The sequence below is a fragment of the Oryx dammah genome, unplaced genomic scaffold, assembly GCF_014754425.2.
Source record: "Oryx dammah isolate SB20612 unplaced genomic scaffold, SCBI_Odam_1.1 HiC_scaffold_11, whole genome shotgun sequence".
In the NCBI taxonomy this organism is placed as follows: Eukaryota; Metazoa; Chordata; class Mammalia; order Artiodactyla; family Bovidae; genus Oryx; species Oryx dammah.
This window is the reverse complement of record NW_024070195.1, coordinates 21,775,317-21,798,330: the sequence shown is the minus strand read 5'-3', so window position 1 is coordinate 21,798,330 and position 23,014 is coordinate 21,775,317. Positions and strand designations below refer to the sequence as shown.

The 23,014-nt window shown below is 41.2% G+C and overlaps 2 protein-coding genes and 1 non-coding gene across 3 annotated transcripts; all 3 read left to right on the top strand.

Annotated features, from left to right (window-relative positions):
• Positions 1 to 1,743: 1,743 nt before the first annotated feature.
• Positions 1,744 to 2,688, top strand: LOC120870368 (olfactory receptor 2B11-like). The gene has a single exon (XM_040250027.1). The coding sequence runs from the start codon at positions 1,744 to 1,746 to the stop codon at positions 2,686 to 2,688; it is 945 nt and encodes a 314-aa protein (XP_040105961.1).
• Positions 2,689 to 4,059: 1,371 nt separating this feature from the next.
• Positions 4,060 to 4,132, top strand: TRNAF-GAA. Its single transcript has one exon. It is a non-coding gene; the product is annotated as a tRNA-Phe (tRNA).
• A 5,071-nt stretch (positions 4,133 to 9,203) lies between these two features.
• Positions 9,204 to 20,420, top strand: ZSCAN23 (zinc finger and SCAN domain containing 23). The gene is made up of 4 exons (XM_040250001.1): positions 9,204 to 9,255; positions 14,142 to 14,614; positions 14,864 to 15,011; positions 15,364 to 20,420. The coding sequence occupies exons 2-4, from the start codon at positions 14,237 to 14,239 to the stop codon at positions 15,975 to 15,977; spliced, it is 1,140 nt and encodes a 379-aa protein (XP_040105935.1). The 5' UTR covers positions 9,204 to 9,255; positions 14,142 to 14,236; the 3' UTR covers positions 15,978 to 20,420.
• Positions 20,421 to 23,014: the final 2,594 nt, after the last annotated feature.

Sequence of the window (23,014 nt, the reverse complement as noted above, 5' to 3'; positions counted from 1 at the left end):
AGGGCCATGAGGAGAATTGTTCCTTTTACTCTGAGTCCCACTCAGTAAGGAAGTATTAGGATTTTTAAGATTTTATCTTTAGAACAGTTTTATATCACAGCAGAATTGAGCAAGAGTACAGAGATTTCCCATATAACCTTTACTCCCCACACATGCATAACCTCCTCCTTTATCAACATCTCTCACCAGGGTGGTAGAATTGTTACAACTGATGAACTTACCCAGGAAATCATAATCACCCCAAATCCATAATTATGTTATGGTTCCCTCTGGTACTGTACATTCTGTGGATTTGAAAAAATGTATAATGACACGCATACACCATTATATCATACTGAGTAGTTTCATTGCCTAAAAATCCTCTGTGTTCTACCTAGTCATCCCTCCCTTCCTCCTAAACATTGGCCACCACTGATCTTTTTACTGTCTTCATAGGTTTGCATTTTCCAAACATACTGTATGATAGTTGGAATCATACAGTATATTATGTTGCCTTTTCAGATGGCTTCTTTCAGTTAGTAATTAGCATTCGAAGTTCTATGTCTTTTTGTGGCTTGACAGCTTGTGTCTTTTTAGCACTGAATTGTCTGGATGTACCACAGTTAATTTACCCATTCACCTTCTGAAAGACATCTTGGTTGCTTCCAAATTTTGGCAATTATGAGTAGAGCTATTACAAATATCTTTGTGCAGGCTTTTGTGTGGATATAAGTTTTCAGCTCGTTTGGGTAAATACCCAGGAGTGTGATTGCTGGATCACATTATTAAGAGTATGTTTAGTTTTGTAAGAAACTGCCAGACTGTCTTCCAAAGTTGCCATACCATTTTGTATTCCCATCACATCCACATCAGCATTTGGTATCACTGTTCTGGGTTCCATGCACTCTAATAGGTGTGTGGTGGAATCTGATTGTTGTTCTAATTTGCATTTCTCTGATGACATATGTCTTAGTCCATTTGGGTTGCTGTAACAAAATGTCAGAGACCAGGGGACCTATTTACAACATTTATCTCACAGTTCTGGAAACTAGGAAATCTAAGATCATGGCATTGGCAGTTTCAGTGTCTGATTAGAGCCCACGTTTGGGTTAATAGATAGCACCTTATAGCTGTAACTTTGTCTGGTGGAAAGAACAGGAATCACTGTGGGTTCTCTTTTACAAGAGCACTCCTTACATGAAGGCTCTACCTTCATGATCTAAGCACCTACCCAAGCCCCCACCTCTTAGGTCGTACACTCGTTTAGCTGCAAGGTAGCTAGGAGAAGACCGCCTCCCAGTGGCTTCTTTAATCATACAGAAGAGCCAAAACAGGTGATGAATGTCTACTAACCTATCACAGAGGGCATTGACATAGGGGGAAAAATGAAGCCACTTTCTCTACTGCGAGGATTGTTTCAAATGTGACTTTTAATATTAATTTTAATTATTATATTCCTTAATGTTTCTATTGAGGATATACTCCATTGCTCCCCCATAAAGGTATAATTTTTCCTTTGGTATCGTCAAAACTTCTGCCAACTCAGGGTTGTTTTTTTTAAGATATGTTTTTATTCATTCATTCGTTTATGCATGCTATGCCAGGTCTTAGTTGTGGCAACCCCTGATCAGGGGTTGAACTCAGGCCCCTTGCATTGGAATATCTGAGTCTTAGCCACTGGACCACCAGGGAAGTCCCAAATCAGGGTTTTTAAAGTCATCCTTCTTTTTCTTCATTTTAGCAGGTGTCCCCCATCAAAATTCAATGAAGCACATGAATGAAAGTTTTCCAGAGGATTTCATTCTCATGGGCTTTACCAAATATCCATGGTTGGATGTTCCTCTCTTCTTTGCCCTCCTAACCGCCTACATGTTCACACTATTGGGAAACATTGCTATTATTCTGGTTTCCCAACTAGATTCCCAACTCCAAAGTCCTATGTATTTCTTCCTCACAAGCCTCTCCTTTCTGGACCTCTGTTTCACCACCACGACTGTACCCCAAATGTTGTTCAACTTAGGTGGACCCAACAAGAACATCACTTATATAGGCTGCATGACCCAGGCCTATGTATTTCACTGGCTAGGCTGTACTGAATGTGTCCTGCTTGGCACCATGGCCTTAGACCGCTATGTGGCTGTGTGTAAGCCTCTGAGATACCCTGTAATCATGAACCAGAAGCTCTGCCGACAGCTCTCCAGCACTGCTTGGCTCATTGGTCTGGCCAATTCACTACTGCAGTCCACACTCACAGTCCAGCTGCCCCTGTGTGGGAACCAAGAACTGGACCACTTCTTTTGTGAACTGCCTGGTCTGATTAAGATGGCTTGTGTGGACACCACAGTCAACGAGCTTACTTTAGCGGTGGTGGCCACCTTCCTGATAATGGGTCCCCTCTCTATGATTCTTGTCTCTTACAGTTATATTGCACAAGCTGTATTTCGAATCCCTTCTGCTGATGGGAGACTTAAGGCCTTCAACACTTGTTCTTCGCACTTATTAGTGGTGTCTTTATTTTATGGCCCTGGCATTTACATCTATATGCAGCCTTCAGGGGACAGCCCTCAAGACCTTATCAAAGTTCTGACGCTGTTTTACTGTGTTATTACTCCCATGGCCAACCCATTCATCTACACCTTGAGGAACAAGGATGTTAAAGGAGCTTTGAGGAGACTTCTGAGGAGGGACATTTTGTCCAAGAGACTATGATGCTTTATTCTGAATAGGAAAGCTCAACAATAACATGAAATATATCCTCCTTTAAATAGATGTTCCATCAAAATCATGCTCAAAAGTCAAGTCAAGAAAACCTTTGTGTGTTCTGTTTACCACTTCTGATACCAAACACATTGGGTTCCCACCCCCCCTCCAATAACCGATTCTCTAAAACCAACTGGATGGTTCACTTCTATTTTTTGGTTGTGCTGCGTCTTCCTTGCTCAGTGCAGGCTTTCTCTAGCTGCGGCAAGTGGGGGCTACTCTCTCTGGCTGCAGTGAGAGGTCTCCTCATTGCAGCGGCTTCTCTTGTGGAGCACGGGATCCAGGGTGCATAGGCTTCAGTATGGGCTCCAGAGCACAGGCTCATTAGTTGTGGTGCATGGGCTCAGTTTCCCTGGACAGGTGGGGTCCTCCCAGGCTAGGGGTGGAACCAGTGTCCCTTTCATTGCAAGGTGGACTCGTAAACCACTGAACCACCAGGAAAGCCCCCTCAATTTAATTCTAACACTACTCCGGGAGTTGGTGATGGACAGGAAGGCCTGGCGTGCTGCGATTCATGGGGTTGCAAAGAGTTGGACACGACTGAGTGACTGAACTGAACTGAACTGAACCCAAAGTTAGGATAGACCTCACAGATTAAGGGCTCAATTCCACAAAATTTTATTATTGGAGAATAGGTTCTATTCTTGTTGCAGTAAGAATTCAGAGTTGAGACAGGGAAGCTAAGACAGCAAAGTGAGAATTTACTAAGCAATAGTACACTGTCAGGAGGGAGCATAGGCAGGATCAGGTGAGCAGCTGCTCTGAGTTCCTTCAGCAAGCTGGTTATATGGAATGTGAAAATGATTGCACAGATAATATTCATTGAAGAGGCAGAGGTGTTGGATCAAATCTTTTGATTTTCATCCCAGCTCTACCTTCCCCAGGGGAAGAGAAAATTTTCACCCCTCTTTAGTCTTGAGCAGAAGTGTCATGGTGTCAGTACATAATGGGCACGTCTTTTCTGTAAGGCTAACTTTATTGTAATGAGGGCATAATGAGCAAAAGGTGACATTCAGAGACCAGAAATTCCCATCTAGTGCATCCTTTCTTTGCCTCTAGGACTCCTGTTGCCACAAGATGGACCATTTCCAGTCACCTGGCTCTTGCTCCCACCCCCTTTCTCAGCTCACATCTAGTTAACTACCTGCTCTCATACCTCCACTTCAGAAGCCAATAACAAATTCAGGCCACCTGTACTTCTGACCAGCCAACTATAAAGTCAAGCGCTTCTACAACTCCCTCCTCAGATTTGATAATTTGCTAGAACAGCTCACAAAATTCAAAGAAACATTTTATATACTTTTACCAACTTATCTTGGGGCTGAAATAGCTCAGCTGAGAGAGCGTTAGACTGAAGATCTAAAGGTGCCTGGTTCAATCCCAGGTTTTGGCAGAAAAGCACTTTTTGGGGGGTTTCCCAGGCCGCTAGTGATAAAGAACCCGCCTGCCAATGCAGGAGACCTAAGAGACATGGGTTTGATCCCTTGGAGGAGGGCACAGCAACCCACTCCAGTATTCTTGCTTGGAGAATCCCATGGACAGAGGAGCCTGGAGGGCTATGGTCCATAGATCTCAAAGAGTCAGACATGACTTAGCACACACGTACCAATTTATTATAAAAAATATAACTCAGGAATAGCCAAATTCAAGGTATGCATAGGGCAAGATATGACAGGGAGGAGCAGTGGGCAGAGCATTCACTTTCAGGGCATGCCTTTCCTGCGTCTCAGTGCGGTCACCAGTTAGGAAGCTCTCCAAACTTCATTGCTCAGTTAATTTTTATTCTAGGTGCCAATGGACACAAATAAAAAATTCAAGTTCTGATATCTAATAAAAAGGAGCTACTTACTTAGTGGGCAATCAACAGCCTGCCTCAGTCCTAAATAAAGTCATGGCATTTTGAGTCCTAAAGTGCATGTACCTACTCTTAATGAATGTGTGCTAAAAGATCAGTGATGGATGACTGAATGATAACAGGTGCAAGGAACAAAATGAGAACCCGGAGATACAGTGGTCTAGTGGTTATTAAGAGGGGAGGAATAGAATAAGGAGAAGGGAAAGTGGAAACCGGAGAATGAGAACTGATGAAACTCCTGAATTGGAGTGTCCTTAAACTCACTAAACTTCAGTAATGACAATATTTTTCAGTAATAATAATAATATTTAAAAGCCTCGAGGAAAAATTACTTAAATCCATTTCTCAGTTTCTTCATCTGTAGAAATTGTTTGATTTAAAAAAATACAAACTATTGAAATATAGTATATCTATTTTAAAAGTACACAAATCTTAGGTGTACAGCTAAATGAAATTCCTGAAGTGAAATCACCCACACAACTACCACCAACATCAAAAAATAGAACATTACCAGTTCCCCAGAAGACCCCAGTTGTGTTCCCTCCCTAACTATTCCTTTCTTTCTCCCTGTTGTGGCTTCTAACACAGAGATTCGTTTTCCCTGTTTTAAACTTGATATAAATGGAATCATGAAATATGCATCTTTTGTGTCTGGTTTCTTTCACTCATCATTACGTTTGTGAAAGTTATCACTGTGGCTTGTAGCTGTAGTTCATTCACTTTCATCATTCGTACCATTTTATGAATAAACTTCCATTTTTGTATTCATCTTTCTGTTAATGGACTTTTGGATTGCTTCTGGTTTAGAACTATAAAAAATGCGGCTAAAGTGTGTCTTCATATGTAAATATATATACACTGCTGGCAGCAATATAACTAAAAGTGGAACTCCTGTGTCGTAGAATATGCACACGTTCAACTTCAGTAGATATACCAAAGAATTTCCCAAAAATGGTGTTGCCAATTTTACACTCTTATCAACAGTGTATGCAAATTTCCATTGCTCCATAATCCTCAGCAACATTTGGCACTGTGAGTTCATTTTTAACAGGGATTTTAGCATTTAGTGTGTAGTTCTTTCAGGTCAGTTCAGTTGCTCAGTTGTATCCGACTCTTTGCGACCCCATGAACCACGGCACGCCAGGCCTCCCTGTCCATCACCAACTGCCAGAGTCTACCCAAACCCATGTCCATTGAGTCAGTGATGCCATCCAACCATCTCATCCTCTGTCGTCCCCTTCTCCTCCTGCCCTCAATCTTTGTCAGTATCAGGGTCTTTTCAAATGAGTCAGCTCTTTGTATCAGGTGGCCAAAGTATTGGAGTTTCAGCCTCAACATCAGTCTTTCCAATGAACACCAGGACTGATCTCCTTTAGGATGGACTGGTTGGATCTCCTTGCAGTCCAAGGGACTCTCGAGAGTCTTCTCCAACATCACAGTTCAAAAGCATCAATTCTTCAGTGCTCAGCTTTCTTTATAGTCCAACTCTCACATCCATACATGACCACTGGAAAAACCATAGCCTTGACTAGATAGACCTTTGTGGACAAAGTAATGTCTCTGCTTTTTAATATGCTGTCTAGGTTGATCATAACTTTCCTTCCAAGGACTAAGTGTCTTTTAATTTCATGGCTGCAGTCACCATCTGCAGTGATTTTAGAGGCCCCCAAAATAAAGACAGCCACTGTTTCCACTGTAAAGCCCCCCAAAATAAAGTCAACCACTGTTTCTACTGTTTCCCCATCTATTTGCCATGAAGTGATGGGACCAGATGCCATGATCTTAGTTTTCCGAATGTTGAGCTTTAAGCTAACTTCTTCACTCTCCTCTTTCACTTTCATCAAGAGGCTTTTTAGTTCTTCTTCACTTTCTGCCATAAGGGTGGTGTCATCTGCATGTCTGAGGTTATTGATATTTCTCCTGGCAATCTTGATTCCAGCTTGTGCTTCCTCCAGCCCAGCATTTCTCATGATGTACTCTGCAGAGAAGTTAAATAAGCAGGGTGACAATATACAGCCTTGACGTACTCCTCTTCCTATTTGGAACCAGTCTGTTGTTCCATGTGCAGTTCTAACTGTTGCTTCCTGACCTGTATACAGTACCTAATGACCTATCAGATCAGCAATATTCAAAAGCCTGAAAACATACAATTAGGGAGGTTGTGTGAAAGCAGGCACCATCTCACATTGTTGTTGAAAGTGCAAAATGATACAACGCTTACAAAGACACCTTCCTTCTCTCTTCATTGTTCATTGCAGCATTATTTGTTAAAGCAAAATACTGGAAAGAATCCAAATACCCATCACTAAAAGATTGGTTAAAAAACCAATAGTGTGTGCGCTTAGTTGCTCAGTCGTGTCTGACTCTTTCCGACCCTACAGACTGTAGCCCATCAGGTTCCTCTGTCCATGAGATTTTCCCAGTCAAGAATACTAGAGTGGGTTGCCATTTCCTTTTCCAATGCAATGAAGTACCATGTCATGGTAAAAGAAAAAGACTATTTCCATCAACAGATTTAGGATGATTTCCAGCTTATTCTTGGAGAAGGAAATGGCAACCCATTCCAGTATTCTTGCTGGGAAAATCCCATGGGCAGAAGAGGCTGGCAGGCTACAGTTCATGGGGTTGCAAAGAGTTGGACACGACTGAAGCAACTGAGCATGCACATGCACCAGCTTATTTTTATTAACGTAAGATGCAAAAGAGTATATATAACATTATTTATAGATATAAAGTGAGAAGGCAATGGCAACCCACTCCAGTACTCTTGCCTGGAAAATCCCATGGACAGAGGAGCCTGGTAGGCTCCAGTCCATGGGGTCGCTAGGAGTCGGTCACGACTGAGCGATTTCACTTTCACTTTTCACTTTCCTGCATTGGAGAAGGAAATGGCAACCCACTCCAGTGTTCTTGCCTGGAGAATCCCAGGGATGGGGGAGCCTGGTGGGCTGCTGTCTCTGGGGTCGCACAGAGTCAGACACGACTGAAGCAACTTAGCAGCAGCAGCAGCGTAGATATAAAGGGGTAAAAGTTTGTTTTTGTACAAGAAAGGAAGGGAAGGGATGATAGAAGGAAGTAGGAAGAAGGAAAGGATAAAACTAATAAAAATGGGGCAAGAGTATATATGAGATGAAGGAGTTAGGGATGGACCCAAAACTCTGAATATATATTTTTATGTAATTTTAATTTTGAACTGTTTTGCATGTTCAGAAAGGAGAAGAAAGCAAATCTTGAAACTGAATAAAACAGAAACAAATGACTAACTGTATATCAAGTTTATAATATAGCTACACAGAGAAAAGAATTCAAATAAGTTATGTATATGTACTCTATCTCCCTTAATGGGATACAATTCAAGAACAAATAAAGCAAGCAAAGAAACTGAGAACTGAACATAGTAGATGTGTTATTGCTAATGATGTTGATATTTTAAAAATTAAAAAAAAATATATTGTAAGAGCAAATTGAGTGACTATATGGATGTTGTTCGGAACAGGGTTTTTTTTTCCTATGGAAGAACGGAAGATCATATGTGCAACGGTGAAAACGAAGAAGAAATCTGTGAAGTTGTATTTGAATTGGCAATATTTTATAAAATCCTTATCAGATGTATATTTTATTCCAGCCTTAAGGTCTAATGATGACTTTCCAGGTGGCCATAGTGGTAAAGAATCCACCCGCCAGTGCAGGAGATGTAAGTGATGCGGGCTAGATCCCAAGGACAGGAAGATCCCCTGGAGGAGGGCTGGGCAACCCACTCCAATATTTTTGCCTGGAGAATCCCCATGGACAGAGGAGCCTGGCGGGCTATAGTCCATAGGGTCGCAAATGAGTCGGATGGTAGTGACCAGACTTAGCACGCACGCATGTGTTACTAAAAAAAAAAAAGGGGGGGGGGGGGGTCTAATGATAGGGCCTAAAAACAATGATCTATCCCAGTAGCAATGAGTTTATTATTCAAAATTCAGATCTTAGTTTCTGTATATCATTCTACATTAAAAGGAACCACAGCTTCATGGAGCAATGGCGGATTCCAGGTCTAAGGCAGGAAAAGTATAAAATGAACCTGGAATATCTTGTGCTAGAAAATAAGGTGCACACAAAGTTTTCTTTGCAGGAAATAGTAATTGATAAATGTAGATAGAATGTGCCGAGGGATTGAGGGCAGGAGGAAAAGGGGACGACAGAGGATGAGATGGCTGGATGGCATCACCGACTCGGTGGACGTGAGTCTGAGTGAACTCCGGGAGCTGGTGATGCACGGGGAGGCCTGGCGTGCTGCGATTCATGGGGTCGCAAAGAGTCGGACACGACTGAGCGACTGAACTGAACTGAAACGGATATAATTATATCGAACCCACAGGACTGTTATGTAGAATAAGTGAGTTAGTATCTGTAAATGAAATAGTGTACAGATAACACTGTGTTGGACAGTTATTGTATACCCCACGCCCAGCCCCTTGAAAGAGACTATGAAAGCCAGCGCCTCCCTACGCCTAGCAGCGGATTCAGAGCGGCGACCACAGAGGTGTGAAAACCTCCGGGCTTACTAGAAGGAACACATCCTGAGAGCCGCGGTGTGACGCACTTCCGGCCTTTGTAGTTTATCGTTATCCAGGCTGCGGTTGTCAAGGATTCAGAGGTGGTGCCACGGCTGCCCGGTGAGCTTCGGAGTCGGGCTACCGCAGGGCCTTTGAAAAGTCCGGACTGTGCGCTGTGACTCTGGATTGGGTGTGGGGAGGAGGCAGCGGGTCTTCTTGGCCAGGGCTTGGCTGGAAAGATGAGGGCAGAGGAGGCTGCCCCGGAACCTGGAAGGGCCTTGTTAGTTGAAAGTCAGCGTCCGTGCCCCCACCCCCATCCCCTTCGTCTGTTCCTGAGCCCTTCAAACACTCGGTCCTAGCACCAGTGTCCTTCGGAACTCTCTTTCCCCTCATCCTAGGATAAGATTAGGTTCCGATAGCCAGAATGGTTTGTATTTTCCCACGGCTGCCATTATCTACTGGGGGCTTATTTTAAACAATGAGCACGATAGTTTTATAACATTGCCACAGCGTCTTTTAGTCTGATTCACTCAAGAATGTATAGGCTTTTGCCAACTGTTGATTTAAAAAAACAAAACACGAATATTTAAATAGCACTTACGTGTCCGCCAGCACTGTTCAAAGCACTTTCCCAATATTAACTTAGTTACTTCTGGTAACTTTATGAGGTAGACACTAGTAGTATGTTACTTCCCCTCCCCCCCCCTTTTTTTTTAAAGTCCAGGAAGAAAATGAAGTTGAGTAACTTGCCCCGGGGACCACAGCTGGTAATGGGATGTAGTCAGGATTCAGATCCAGGGAGTCTGACTTTAGAGTCCATTTTCTTAAACCCTTTGCCGTGCTGACTCAGCTCTTTTTTCCTGTATTAGCTTTATTGTAAGGGAAGTGAGTTCCCTTATTTGAATATGGTCCTACCCCTTTTACACCTTAATAATCCTGAACTTCTAGTTAGGATTTAAATTTAGAGAGAGGAATATATTTGAGGACGTGTGCCGTCTGCAAACCTGATGAAACAGCCATTTCATTTGTGTGTCTACACCTGTTTTCCCACCCACTCGCTGGTGTTGCGCTTTGATCAGTAGAAAAGATGACAGAGAAGAGGGAAATTGATCTTAGTGAAACTGAGTCAAGATTTGAAACACCATGTACCAGAATAGCACCAGGTGGCGCTAGTGGTAAAGACTCTGCCTGCCAATGCAGGAGACATTAGAGACGCGGGTTGGATCCTTGGGTTGAAAAGATGACCTGGGCAACATGGACAGGGAACCCGGCAGGCTGCAATCCATAGGGTCGCAAAGAGTCAGACACACTGAAGCGACTTAGCACCCTCGCATATCAGAAATGGTTTTCTTTTGGCAGAGCTCAAAGCTTCAGTTGCATTGTCTCTGAACAGAAAAACTTTGACTTGAAACCAAGATGAGTAGGTGGCAAATAGGGAAAAGATATTTTTCAGGGGCCTGAAAAGTTGACTAAACAAGTGGTGGTTTATTCCTTTGAACCCAATCTTGGTTAATTGAGTAATTTGTACCCTAAAACTTTCTCACCCTAGAACAAGCTCAGCAGACTGGGTTCATGCTACCATCATCTCGCCCCTGGATTATTGCTTTAGCTTCTCTTCCTGCTTCTGCTTTTCCCCATAGTCTCTTGTAGCAGCAGCCAGTTATGTTTTAATATTAAAACTGAGTAAAATTTTATCACCCCTCTTGCTTGAAACTTCCAGTAGCTTTACTTGTCTCTTAGAGTACAAGGCAGAACCCTTATAATGGCTTTTCATGATCTGTTCCTAACCTGACTTCATCTCCTGTTCCTGTCTTGTTTGCCTTCTCTCTAGTAGCCACATTGGTTAACTCACTGTTCCTTGAAAAATGCATACATGCTCCTACCTCCAAGAACTCAGTGTTCCCGTGCATGCAACAGTCTTTATCCAGATAGTTCCATGATTTGCTCCTCACTTCCTTCAGGTCTCTGCTCAAATAATAGTTTATCAACAAGGCCTTCCTTGACTAACCCACATAAAATAGAAACCTTTCTTCCCTCTTACTATATCCTTTACATTTATTGTTCTGCATAGGATTTATCACTACTTAACATACATTTAATTATCATCTGGCTCATCTGACCCCCTTTTGTCCTCCTGTCCCCTTCTTCCCCCTACATAGAGAAGAAATAGTGGTATAGTGATTGAGAATATGAATTCTAAAGGTTTTCTGGGTTTGAACTGCAGCCTCACCACTAACTACCTGTGACGCTTTGGGTGAATGACATAGACTCTTTATGCCTCAGTTTTCTTATCTGCAATATGGGGTTAATAATAGTACCTTAACTAATGGTTGCTTTGTGGGTTAATTGAGTTAATTTATGTAAAGCATCTAAAATGGTGCCTGGTACATTAAAAGCACTATAAATGTCAATTATTATTATGTTATAAGACTGTCAATTCCTTAAAGTGAAAACTATTTTTGTTTGTAGCCCAGAAGAGTACCTGGAATATGGTAGGCTCTGAGTAAATATTTGCTGAATGAATGAATTGGTATATGAAAAGTTCAACAGAAAAAGATAATGTGGTAGTCAGAGTGGTGGTGAGTTGGGGAAAGATGAACTCAGGGACCTTATCTTTTGAGTAGAAACTGTCTCCACTCTTCTTGAGGTGGTCTATAGAAGTCAAGCAAGCCAAAGGTGTTAGAAATTTGTGAAGGGATAATGTTCACAGGTTACCCAGAAGGATGCTGTCTCATACCAATGTGCTTTTTTTTCCCTTTGATGACTATAACCAGTAATGGCAATATGAATTTAACTTTTCTTTTAGTTGTAGTATGATCAATGTTTACTAACAACTTAAATAATCTATCCTTAGTTTTTTAAATTTTGTGATGCCTGCCAATACTTAAGAATGATGTAGGGTTATTTCTACAGTGGATTACAGTAATTTTACTTAAAATTAGAACAAAAATGTTTAAAAAACTATAGGTATAATCCCTATGTGGGTCATGTAATCTATGTAATGGGTTATGACCAGGGTTTTTTGTTTTTTCATTTTACAAAATAGGATTTTGAAAATAAGAGTATATATCACATAAGGTAAGTATACATGGTATTTTGTAAAAGAAAACAATTATTTCCATTTTTGTGTTTGTGTATATCACACATGCACAAGCATATACTCATGCACATGTATATGTGTTCTGGGTCACAATATAAAATATTTCTTACTAAAGGCCCTGGTCAAAAAAGTTTGAAAGCCTGTGCCCAGAAATGGTGCTTGGAAATCACTAGGTCACATAATTAGTTTTCTTTCAGAAAATTGCCTTAATTAATTACTGTCCTGATTAAGATTGTTCATAAGTGGTCATAGACATTTGTCTCTTTTGTAAAAAAATATTTATATTTACTTCCCTGTTCCAGGTCTTAGTTTCAGCACACATGATCTTTGACCTTTGTTGCAGCATGCAGGATCTTTAGATGTGACATGTGGAATCTAGTTTTCCAACCAGGAATCAAACCCAGGCCCCGTGCATTGCGACTGTGGAGTCTTAGTCACTGGATCACCACTGGAAATTTCGCCGCTGGAAATTCTGACATTTGTCTCTTTATTAGCACTTATTTTACATACAGGTGCCCACTCTCCATCCTTGAGGAGCTTCAAAGAGAAACAGTTTCCAAGAAATTAAAAGGCAAAAAGAGCTAAAATTCTGTATTTTAAAAATATTAAAACTAATATTTTCTTCATTTTACTATCTATGAGCCAAGACCACTACAGTTGACTACTTTTTGATTCTTTTGCCATTGTGTTTAGATCACTAGGATATTCATTTAATCTTTCAATAAAATTTATGAGAAAAAATATTTGAAAATTTTATAAGAAAAATAATAATAGTGGTAATTAATTTTTTAAAAAAGATTATTTATTTATGGCTGCTCTGGTCTTCACTGCTGCATGCAAGCTTTCTCTAACAGTGAGTGAGGGGGCTGGTCTGTAGCTGTGGTGTTCAAGCTTCTCAGTTCTATAGTTTCTCTTTTTTGCAGAGAAACGGGCTTCAGTATTTGTGGCGCTTGGGCTCCATAGTTGTTGCTCGTGGGCTCTAGATCACAGGCTTTGTAGTTGTGGCCCATGGGCTTAGTTGCTCCACAGAATGTGGGATCTTTCTGGACCTGGGATTGAAACTATGTCCCCTGCACTGGCAGGCAAATTCTTTGCTACTGAACCACCAGAGAAGCCCCACAGTCATGGTAATTTATAATACTTTGTTGCTGCTGCTGCTAAGTCGCTTCAGTCGTGTCCGACTCTGTGCGACCCCATAGACAGAGTTTACCAAACTACCTGCTTCTTTGTGTTCTTTATCTGTGCTCTTATTTAATTTCTATATCAACCTAGAAAGGTAGACAAAGTTGGCTTTGGGATTCCTATGTTCCTGATTAAGTAGACTAAAGCACAAAAGGTGAAGCCCAAGACTGTGGAGGGGGTACCTGGGGATCAGTCTCAATTCCAGGTTTCCCGGCTCCAAGCAGACAGCTCTTTCCTCCACACCTAACTTGCTTCAAGGGATTCAGTTTCTTTTCCCCAGGCACATTTTTTTGTTGTTCCTCATTCTATTTATTTATCCTCTTTACTTTCCCTCCCTCTTCCTTTTTCTTTCCTTTTTCTCCTTGAAAAAGTGTCTTCTGTGACATCTTCGAACTAAAGTGTTTGTATACCTCCATTCAACTAAAAACTGCCTGAGTCTAGTATCTTGCCATTCAGATGGAAACCCAGTATATTCAAATTGATTTATTTGAGCTGATTCATTCAGGATGATCAAACAGTCCCTTCAATAAAATTCAGGGCGGGGGCATTGTTTTGTTTTTGTTTCCCTTCCTATCTTACTTTCACCAGTATTTGCATAATCATTATTATTATTAATCATGCATTCATGTTCTTCATTAGAGTTACTGATTTGGGTCTAAATACTTCCAGTGCCTACCAGCAAAAAGGATTTTCTTCATTTTTTCCCCTGCAAATTATTTTTTAGATTTTGGGATTTCCAGAAGGAAAGATCAAGAGGGAATTATCAAGATTAGATTCTTTTTCTGAATAGCCACAGCCTTGGCCCTTCAGACTCCAGAGATGCACAAGGGACTTCTAGCAGTGAAAGTAAAAGAGGAAAAGGGGGACCACACAAGAATGGTCCAAGAATCTGGCCTGTCAAGAGATAACCCTCATACCAGAGAGATCTTTCGTAGACGCTTCAGACAGTTCTGCTACCAGGAGACACCAGGGCCCCGAGAGGCTCTTCAAAAGCTCCAGGAGCTCTGCCATCAGTGGCTGAGACCGGAGATGCACACCAAAGAGCAGATCCTGGAGCTGCTGGTGCTGGAGCAGTTCCTAACCATCCTGCCCGAGGAGCTCCAGGCCTGGGTGAGAGAGCACCGCCCAGTGAGTGGAGAAGAGGCGGTAATTGTGCTGGAGGATTTGGAGAGAGAGCTGGATGAACCAAGAGAGCAGGTGGGAAGAAGGGAGAACAAGGATTTGTGCTTGCATGGTGAAGCATGGGGTTTCAGTGCAGTGAGAGAAAGAGGAGGAAAAGATGGATTTCTTTATACCTGACTTGATCAGATATACTAGACTCTTTAATCTCTCGACCTTTTCTATTTGCCAGTTTCTTGATCCATCTTTTCCTATCCATTGATCCTGAGAAGGCCTTGCAGTGTCTTCTCTGATACTTGGTTCCCAATTGTCCTTAATTTTTGCCAGGTCCCGGTCCGTGATCATGAACAAAAGGAGCTTGTGAAGGAGAAAGCAGCTCTAGGAACAGCCCAGGAGTCATCAGGCAGCCAGCTCCAAACCTTGGAAGAGCGGCCTCAGTGGAACTTGCGAGGGGTGTGCCCGATTCAGGAGATTGGTGAGGATTAGAATTTGCTTAGGAAGCCTAAGTCATTCCCCGAAAGGTCATCAACTCAGCGCATTTACTTGGTGTCTGCTGTGGGCCAGGCACTGTGCTGGGTACTGGAGAAAACAGTGATGAGCAAGGTAGACATGGTCCTTGCCCTTAGGGAGTTTACATTCTGGGGAGAGGTAGACAGTAAACAGGCAGTTGTGATACAGGGCACTTCTCACTGAAGCCCAGGTGTAATTGTTAAGAGTGGGAAAGTAAATAGAAAACATGGTTGCTTGTCCCCTTCCACCCCCTCTCCTGACCAGTATTTTTCTTTCTTTGGAAACACAACATTCATGTAATCCATGTATTATTTCAGACAGTGAGACTGGAACTTGGAATGTGGAGTTGGCCCCAAAGAGGGAGCTGTCTAAAGAAGAAAAGTCTCTTGTGGAGGCACCTGACAAACTGAATGGTGATACTATTCCAGGGCCTGAATATGGAGAGACCTGTGACCACGAAGGTAGATTGGAGAGGCAACGGGGAAGCTCTTCAGGGGAAAGACCCTATATCTGTAGTGAATGTGGGAAAAGCTTCACCCAGAATTCCATCCTTATCGAGCACCAGAGAACGCACACGGGCGAGAAGCCTTATGAGTGTGATGAGTGTGGGCGGGCCTTCAGCCAGCGATCAGGCCTGTTCCAGCACCAGAGACTCCACACTGGGGAGAAGCGTTACCAGTGCAGCGTTTGTGGCAAAGCCTTTAGCCAGAATGCTGGGCTTTTTCATCATCTCAGGATCCACACAGGAGAAAAGCCTTACCAGTGCAATCAGTGCAGTAAGAGCTTTAGTCGACGTTCTGTCCTCATTAAGCATCAGAGAATTCACACTGGAGAAAGACCTTATAAATGTGCCGAATGTGGCAAGAACTTCATCTACCACTGCAACCTCATCCAACATCGGAAAGTCCACCCCATGGCTGAATCCAGCTAGCTCCTTGGAACAGGTAGGGCAGCATTTCCTGATGCCAGACCACTAGGCAAGGAAGCCAGTAGGCAAGGAAGCCAGGGTCCTGGTTCTTACTTTATCCCTGAGAGAACAATAGTATTAATAATTTAATCCTCTAGTAATAAGAAGCTCCAGAGAAAGCCAGTGAAAATGTCCTGATTTTTATGCTGAGAGAAGCATAATATCTTAAATGCAACTGTCAAAGTCTCTTTGGTCAGTGACATCCATAACTTTGCAACACTGACTATTATTGTATTGATTTCATAATTTCACACATATCTGTCCAAAAAATTTTCTAGATATGCTTCAGGAAAACTTTATCCTAGTTTTTTAAAACTGATTTTAAGTCTTAAAAATTATATGCAACCTGAATACAAAAAGTCAAAGGTAGTATTTAAAAATTAATTTTAAAATAATTTCAGTAAAATCTGTAATGTAAACTATTAGATTAGTTTCTATTTGCATAAGATAGGAAAATTTGCCTTTTAACCTACAAAAGGGGGCACTTGGATCTTTCCATACACAAAAGGCTTCTCCCTATAGAGGTTTAGAAATTCAGCCTTCAGTTAAAAACCAAGAAATTGACTCAACCATATATTATTACTAGCTCAGTGTCTACTCATAACAAATATTGCTCATGATTTTAAATTTTACAAAGACTAAGATACTTAGCTTAAAAATCTGATATCTCACTTAAGATCTTTGTTGTGAAAATATAGGCCTAACTGTATTTTTCCTGTGACTTTTGAGCATTTGGGGGTTTTTCTTTATTTAGCCTTTTGTTAAGGAAAATTTCTGACGTATACAAAAATAGAGAGAAAAGTATGATCAGTCTTCCATGCTGATTGCTTTTTATAGCCTCCATGCTTCTCGCTGCTATTTATTGATTATTACCAAAGTCATACATTAAAAAACTCCTTTCCCTTAACACTGAGTGTTACGAAAAAGAAGTGGAATATCTATGGTGCTAAGAATCTGGATTGGAATATCATCTACACAAGCGGGTAACTTAAGAGTAATAGAACACAGTAAGGGACCTCAGCGTCATTTCTGCATGCCCTTATTTAACAGATATGGATACAGAAGCTCTAGAAGTGACTGTGTAACATCACACAGCTAGTTAATGCAGCTGGAACTAGAACCCTCTCTCCTTATTTTTAGTGCAGTGCTCTTTCTGCTAAGCCGTCGGAAGCATTGTATTGCCGTATGCAACTTAGAGCACTTATGAGGCATTACAATTTTGCTTTTTAGCTCAACAAACCTGCCCGTTTATTTGTTTCAATAGACGCACAGCCTATTTAATTTACAATGGAGTTCCAAGAAAGATTCCTCCCATTTATATCTCATTTGAGGCATTTTATTTATTTTTATAACGAGTGATTATTTTTAACTTTAAATTTTAATTTACTTAGAAGGAGTTTTTACAAAAGATAATTCATTCTGCACCTGGTTCTAATAGCAAAACAACATTAAAAAAGGTCCCTATCTTTCTCCTTGTAGGTAGTCATTTAACTAGTTTCTTACTACTTTTCAGGGTTTCTTTATGTAAATACAAGAAAATATGAATATATAATTTTATTCCCTTAATTATGCAGAATGATAGCATACTATTCACACCCTTCTACATCTTTTTGTTTTCATGAAACAGTGTAATCTTCAGATATTTCTGCCTTATAACAGAAAGCTTCCTTATTCTGTTTACAAGTTGGTGATATATCATTTGTTGGTGCTCTGTAGTTCAACGTACTCCTACAGATGAAAAATTGCCATTTCAAAATGTTATATATTATTTTATTCTTTTCCCTAGTTTGGTCCAAGTCAAACTCTTTCTGTTTAAAAGCTAACAACCTCCACATGAGCTAGAAAACAGGATTTGGATGACAAGAATTGCACATAATGCTTATGTGGAGAAATGAAGTGATAGGTGATGTTTTTGATTTCATGTATTTTGTTTGTTATATATTCTTAAACCTAACATTTCAAACTGTTAGTGTCACTACCTGTGACTAATTGTAGGTATTATCAACAATCTTAAAAGAAAAAAAACTTAAATTTCCTCAAGAGTATATAGTTTATTGTGTCTTGAGGTTTAAATTATATCCAATAGAAATACATAGGGATTTTAGGATGAAGTTAAAGAAAATATAGTAGGATAAGTTTGCAATAATCAACTTCTCAAGTTAAATATATACTCCATATAGTGATATAATAGGCTTCCCAGGTGGCTCAGTGGTAAAGAATCCACAGAGCTATTTCAGGAGCCACAGGAAATGTGGGTTCGATCCCTGGTTGAGGAAGTGGCAACCCACTCCAGTATTCTTGCTTTGATAATCCCATGGACACAGGAGCTACAGTCCATGGGACTGCAAAGAGTTGGACACGACTAAGCAATTGAGCACATAGTGATATAGTATATATACTATTATAATCTGAGTTCATAAGTATTTTAAATGCTTCTCCAATATGCTGAAGCAGCATGTTTGGATAATTCAATTATGTCAGCTTTTAAAATATTTAAAATATGAACAGATTAGGATTTTAGAGGAATTATTTCTAATGAACTGAATTTTTACATTTGCAATTGAAGGTTGAATGTTTGATTTGTTCTGTGCTTGTTTTTTTGTTTTGTTTATAGCTTTTCAAAATTCTTAATTTTCTTAACAGCTGGTAAAACACCAAGAAACAAAATATGTTATATATGCTGTAGAGACAGATGTACTCTTAGAATGCAATGATGGTTCACGCAATTAAAATGACTTACAGTTTACCAAACTAACTTTCCTTGTTTTCTGATACTGATTGTACTAATTCTCTTATGCTAATTCTTTTATCTAGGATCCACATTCCTCATTATTTGAGAAATAATATTTGACTTAACTAACCTGTAGGCAATGGGGTCGCAAAGAGTTGGACATGACTTAGCGACTGAGCATGGACACAGTGACATGAAGACCTTGGCTGTTTCTGTGATTATTCCAGTCTTCCAGACCAGAAGTTCTTAGTTGTCTCTTTACATTTCTAAACTTCCCTCACTTCTCTCTTTTCCCATCCTGGCTCCTTTTATTCAACCTGTGAAGTCTCTAGTGTTGAACTCATTTCAAATGTTTCCTGGACCAGTATGCATCCCTCCCTGTGCGCTTGGAAAGTCCAATCTGAAAGAGATTTTTGGTTTTATGTTTGAGCAAAGTATAAGAAATTCAGTTTTATGATTGAGCAAGGTATAAGAAATATTGATTCAAATCCAATTAAATAGGCTTATTGGTTCTTGAAGGATAGTCCAGCACCCCTTTGAGCAGTTAGGACAGTGGACACTACATCAAGAAATGGCTCAGTGGGATGTCCTTGGTGGTCCAGTGGTTGACTCTGCTTCCACTGCAGGGAGCATGCTTCTGTCCCTGGTCAGGGAACTAGGATCCTGCATGCCTTAGGTGCAACCAAAAAAAAAGAGGAAGAAATGGCTAAGTATCTTGCAACTAAAACCTACCTAGAGTTGTGGATAGAGCCCTGAAGATTCTCTTTCACTATAATTTTGAGTTGAAGGTCAGGACCCTAGGAGAATCGAGACCCTGTCCATATTTTTATATTTGGAAATGATTCCTATTTTCTGTATCTGACAATGCTTTCCTTTAAAAGAAGTAACTTCTAGTAGAAGATTTTTTTTATATTTTCCTAGTAAGACAAAAGTTATTTCTGAAGAGATTCTAAATAAAAGTATACCTAAGGTCAAAATTTTATAAAATATGAAGATTTTCTGTTTTAGAATTTTGAATTATAAAGTATATACCAACATATGTGGGTCATTGGTTAAATATTGAGTTAATAGTTGAGAGAAATGTAGATTCTTTGCAGAGGGAGATGGAGGATAGAGGAAAGTGTTTTTGGCCGAAGGGCTATGGTGAGGTAAGACTCCAATCTAAGACATGTTCAAGAGGCAAGGGGTTTCCAGTTTGTCTGGGTCACAGAGTTGCTGCTGGGAAGTGCAGGAGTGGGAGATTGTAGCTGGGGGCCAAGCTGAGGGCCTTGAACACTTTTCTAATGCATTGAGTCTTTGTTTGATAGGCAGTGTAGAATCATCAAAGGTTGGAGCTTTTCAGTATATAGTCAGAGAACGCATACATGCATGCAAGTTGCTTGAGTTGTGTCCGACTCTTTGTGACCCCAGGAACCATAGTGCATCAGCCCCCTCTCTCTGTGGGATTCTCCGGGCAAGAATACTGGAGTGGGTTGCCATTCTCTGATTCTCCTATTCCAAGAATCAAAAAAATACTGAGGTTTAAAAAGAAATTTTGGAGTTTAGCTCATTTCATACCTACTTGAGAAAAGTGAAACCCAAGTGGTTAAGTAGTTATGGTGATCTGTTTTTTAGCCACATTAAAAAAGTTTTTTTAAAAAAAAACTATGAACAAAGATCACTGTGAATTATATGTAGTTTCATGAACACTTAGACTTGGAGCCCTGAGACACATTTTAGGCATCAGCAAAAAAACAGATGAAAAGAGGAAAAGGGTGGCCAAAATGTGAGAATATAAAAAGGAATCAGAAGGCAAAATCAGACCCTAAAACTCTGGTCAACAATGGTGTCCAAAGAGAAAAAAATAAAAAGATAGGTGCATAAAAAAATAAAATAAAAAGACATCTTTACCAAGTGATGTGCTTCATCCTCACAGTACGTATTAGAAATCCCTCCATCTCAGTTGTTTCAAGTGTCTTAAGTACTAGTGTCTCAAGCAGTGGTAATCTCTGCCTTTGGTTCTCATTTATTTTAATAATGTCCATAAAAAGGAGAACTGGGAGAAGAACACAGCCTGTAAATTACCCTGTGATGTTTTTAGGTCTCTGGACCCACATTCAGATTTCCATGCTAGCCACCTTAGCTCTATGATGAAGCCACTGTTTCTAGGTGTCTACCTGTGTTACAATCACCTGGGCTGTTTGAAGTGCAGTTGCCCAGCCCCACCCCAGACCGACAAAATCAGTGGTTAGGTTACTCAGAGGGACTCAAGTATTCCAAGAATTGAAAACAGTGGAGGGCAAGCCGTCCTCTGCCCCTTTTGTTGCTGCTCTTTCCGTAGGTGGGTGTTGATTATTGCTTCTGACCCTGGGAACCGAGTGAAGGTAACTGACAGTTGGTATCTTAAGAGACTCTTCGGTAGAGCGATCCTAAGGGCTGGAAGCTCAGAGGACCCGGTGTGAAGGGAACCTAGGGCTGCACACCATCCGGTGGGAGTGGCCAGGTAGCCTCATTGGGGTAGAAAGATACAAGCCCAGACTGAGTGGCTCCTGGACACCAGAGGTCAAACGAACCCTCGTCGACTTGCCTGCCTGAGCAATTAGGAGGAAACCTCTGAGCACGCACTTTGATAGCTCAGTTGGTAAAGAATCCGCCCGCAATGCGGGAGACATGGATTCAATCCCTGGGTTGGGAAGATCCCTTGTAGAAGGGAAAGGCTACCCACTCCAGTACTCTGGCCTGGAGAATTCCATAGACAGTCCATGGGGTTGCAAAGAGTCGGACATGACTGAGCAGCTTTCACTTTCACTTTCTGAGCACGCAAAGTCAGGTCAGTTGCCAGTTCAGTTCAGTTCAGTCTCTCAGTCATGTCCGACTCTTTGCGACCCCATGAATCACGGCACGCCAGGCCTCCCCGTCCACCACCAACTCCCGGAGTTCAGTCAGATTCACGTCCATCGAGTTGGTGATGCCATCCAGCCATCTCATCCTCTGTCGTCCCCTTCTCCTCCTGCCCCCCAATCCCTCCCACCATCAGAGTCTTCTCCAATGAGTCAACTCTTCGCATGAGGTGGCCAAAGTATTGAAGGTTCAGCTTCAGCATCAGTCCTTTCAGTGAACACCCAGGACTGATCTCCTTTAGGATGGGCTGGTTGGATCTCCTTGCAGTCGAGGGGACTCAAGAGTCTTCTCCAACACCACAGTTCCAAAACATCAGTTCTTCGGCGCTCAGCTTTCTTCACAGTCCAACTCTCACATCCATACATGACCACTGGAAAAACCATAGCCTTGACTAGACGGACCTTTGTTGGCAAAGTAATGTCTCTGCTTTTGAATATACTATCTAGGTTGGTCATAACTTTCCTGCCAAGGAGTAAGCCTCTTTTAATTTCATGGCTGCAGTCACCATCTGCAGTGATTTTGGAGCCCCCAAAAATAAAGTCAGCCACTGTTTCCAGTGTTGCCCTATCTATTTCCCATGAAGTGATGGGACCAGATGCCATGATCTTCGTTTTCTGACTGTTGAGCTTTAAGCCAACTTTTTCACTCTCCTCTTTCACTTTCATCAAGAGGCTTTTTTAGTTCCTCTTCACTTTCTGCCATAAGGGTGGTGTCATCTGCATATCTGAGGTTATTGATATTTCTCCTGGCAATCTTGATTCCAGCTTGTGCTTCTTCCAGTCCAGCGTTTCTCATGATGTACTCTGCATATAAGTTAAATAAGCAGGGTGACAATATACAGGCTTGACGTACTCCGTATCCTATTTGGAACCAGTCTGTTATTCCATGTCCAGTTCTAACTGTTGCTTCCTGACCTGCATATAGGTTTCTCAAGAGGCAGGTCAGGTGGTCTGGTATTCCCATCTCTCTCAGAATTGTCCATAGTTTATTATGATCCACACAATCAAAGGCTTTGGCATAGTCAATAAAGCAGAAATAGATGTTTTTCTGGAACTCTCTTGCTTTTTCCATGATCCAGCGGATGTTGGCAATTTGATCTCTGGTTCCTCTGCCTTTTCTAAAACCAGCTTGAACATCTGGAAGTTCACGGTTCACATATTGCTGAAGCCTGGCTTGGAGAATTTTGAGCATTACTTTACTAGCATGTGAGATGAGTCCAATTGTGTGGTAGTTTGAGCATTCTTTGGCATTGCCTTTCTTTGGGATTGGAATGAAAACTGACCTTTTCCAGTCCTGTGGCCACTGCTGAGTTTTCCAAATTTGCTGACATATTGAGTGCAGCACTTTGACAGCATCATCTTTCAGGATTTGAAATAGCTCCACTAGAATT

Coding starts and splice junctions, on each gene's coding strand:
- LOC120870368 (XM_040250027.1), top strand. CDS start 1,744: ATGAAGCACATGAATGAAAGTTTTCCAGAGGATTTCATTCTCATGGGC.
- ZSCAN23 (XM_040250001.1), top strand. CDS start 14,237: ATGCACAAGGGACTTCTAGCAGTGAAAGTAAAAGAGGAAAAGGGGGAC. Junction 14,615..14,863: donor TGGATGAACCAAGAGAGCAG/GTGGGAAGAAGG, acceptor AATTTTTGCCAG/GTCCCGGTCCGTGATCATGA. Junction 15,012..15,363: donor GTGCCCGATTCAGGAGATTG/GTGAGGATTAGA, acceptor GTATTATTTCAG/ACAGTGAGACTGGAACTTGG.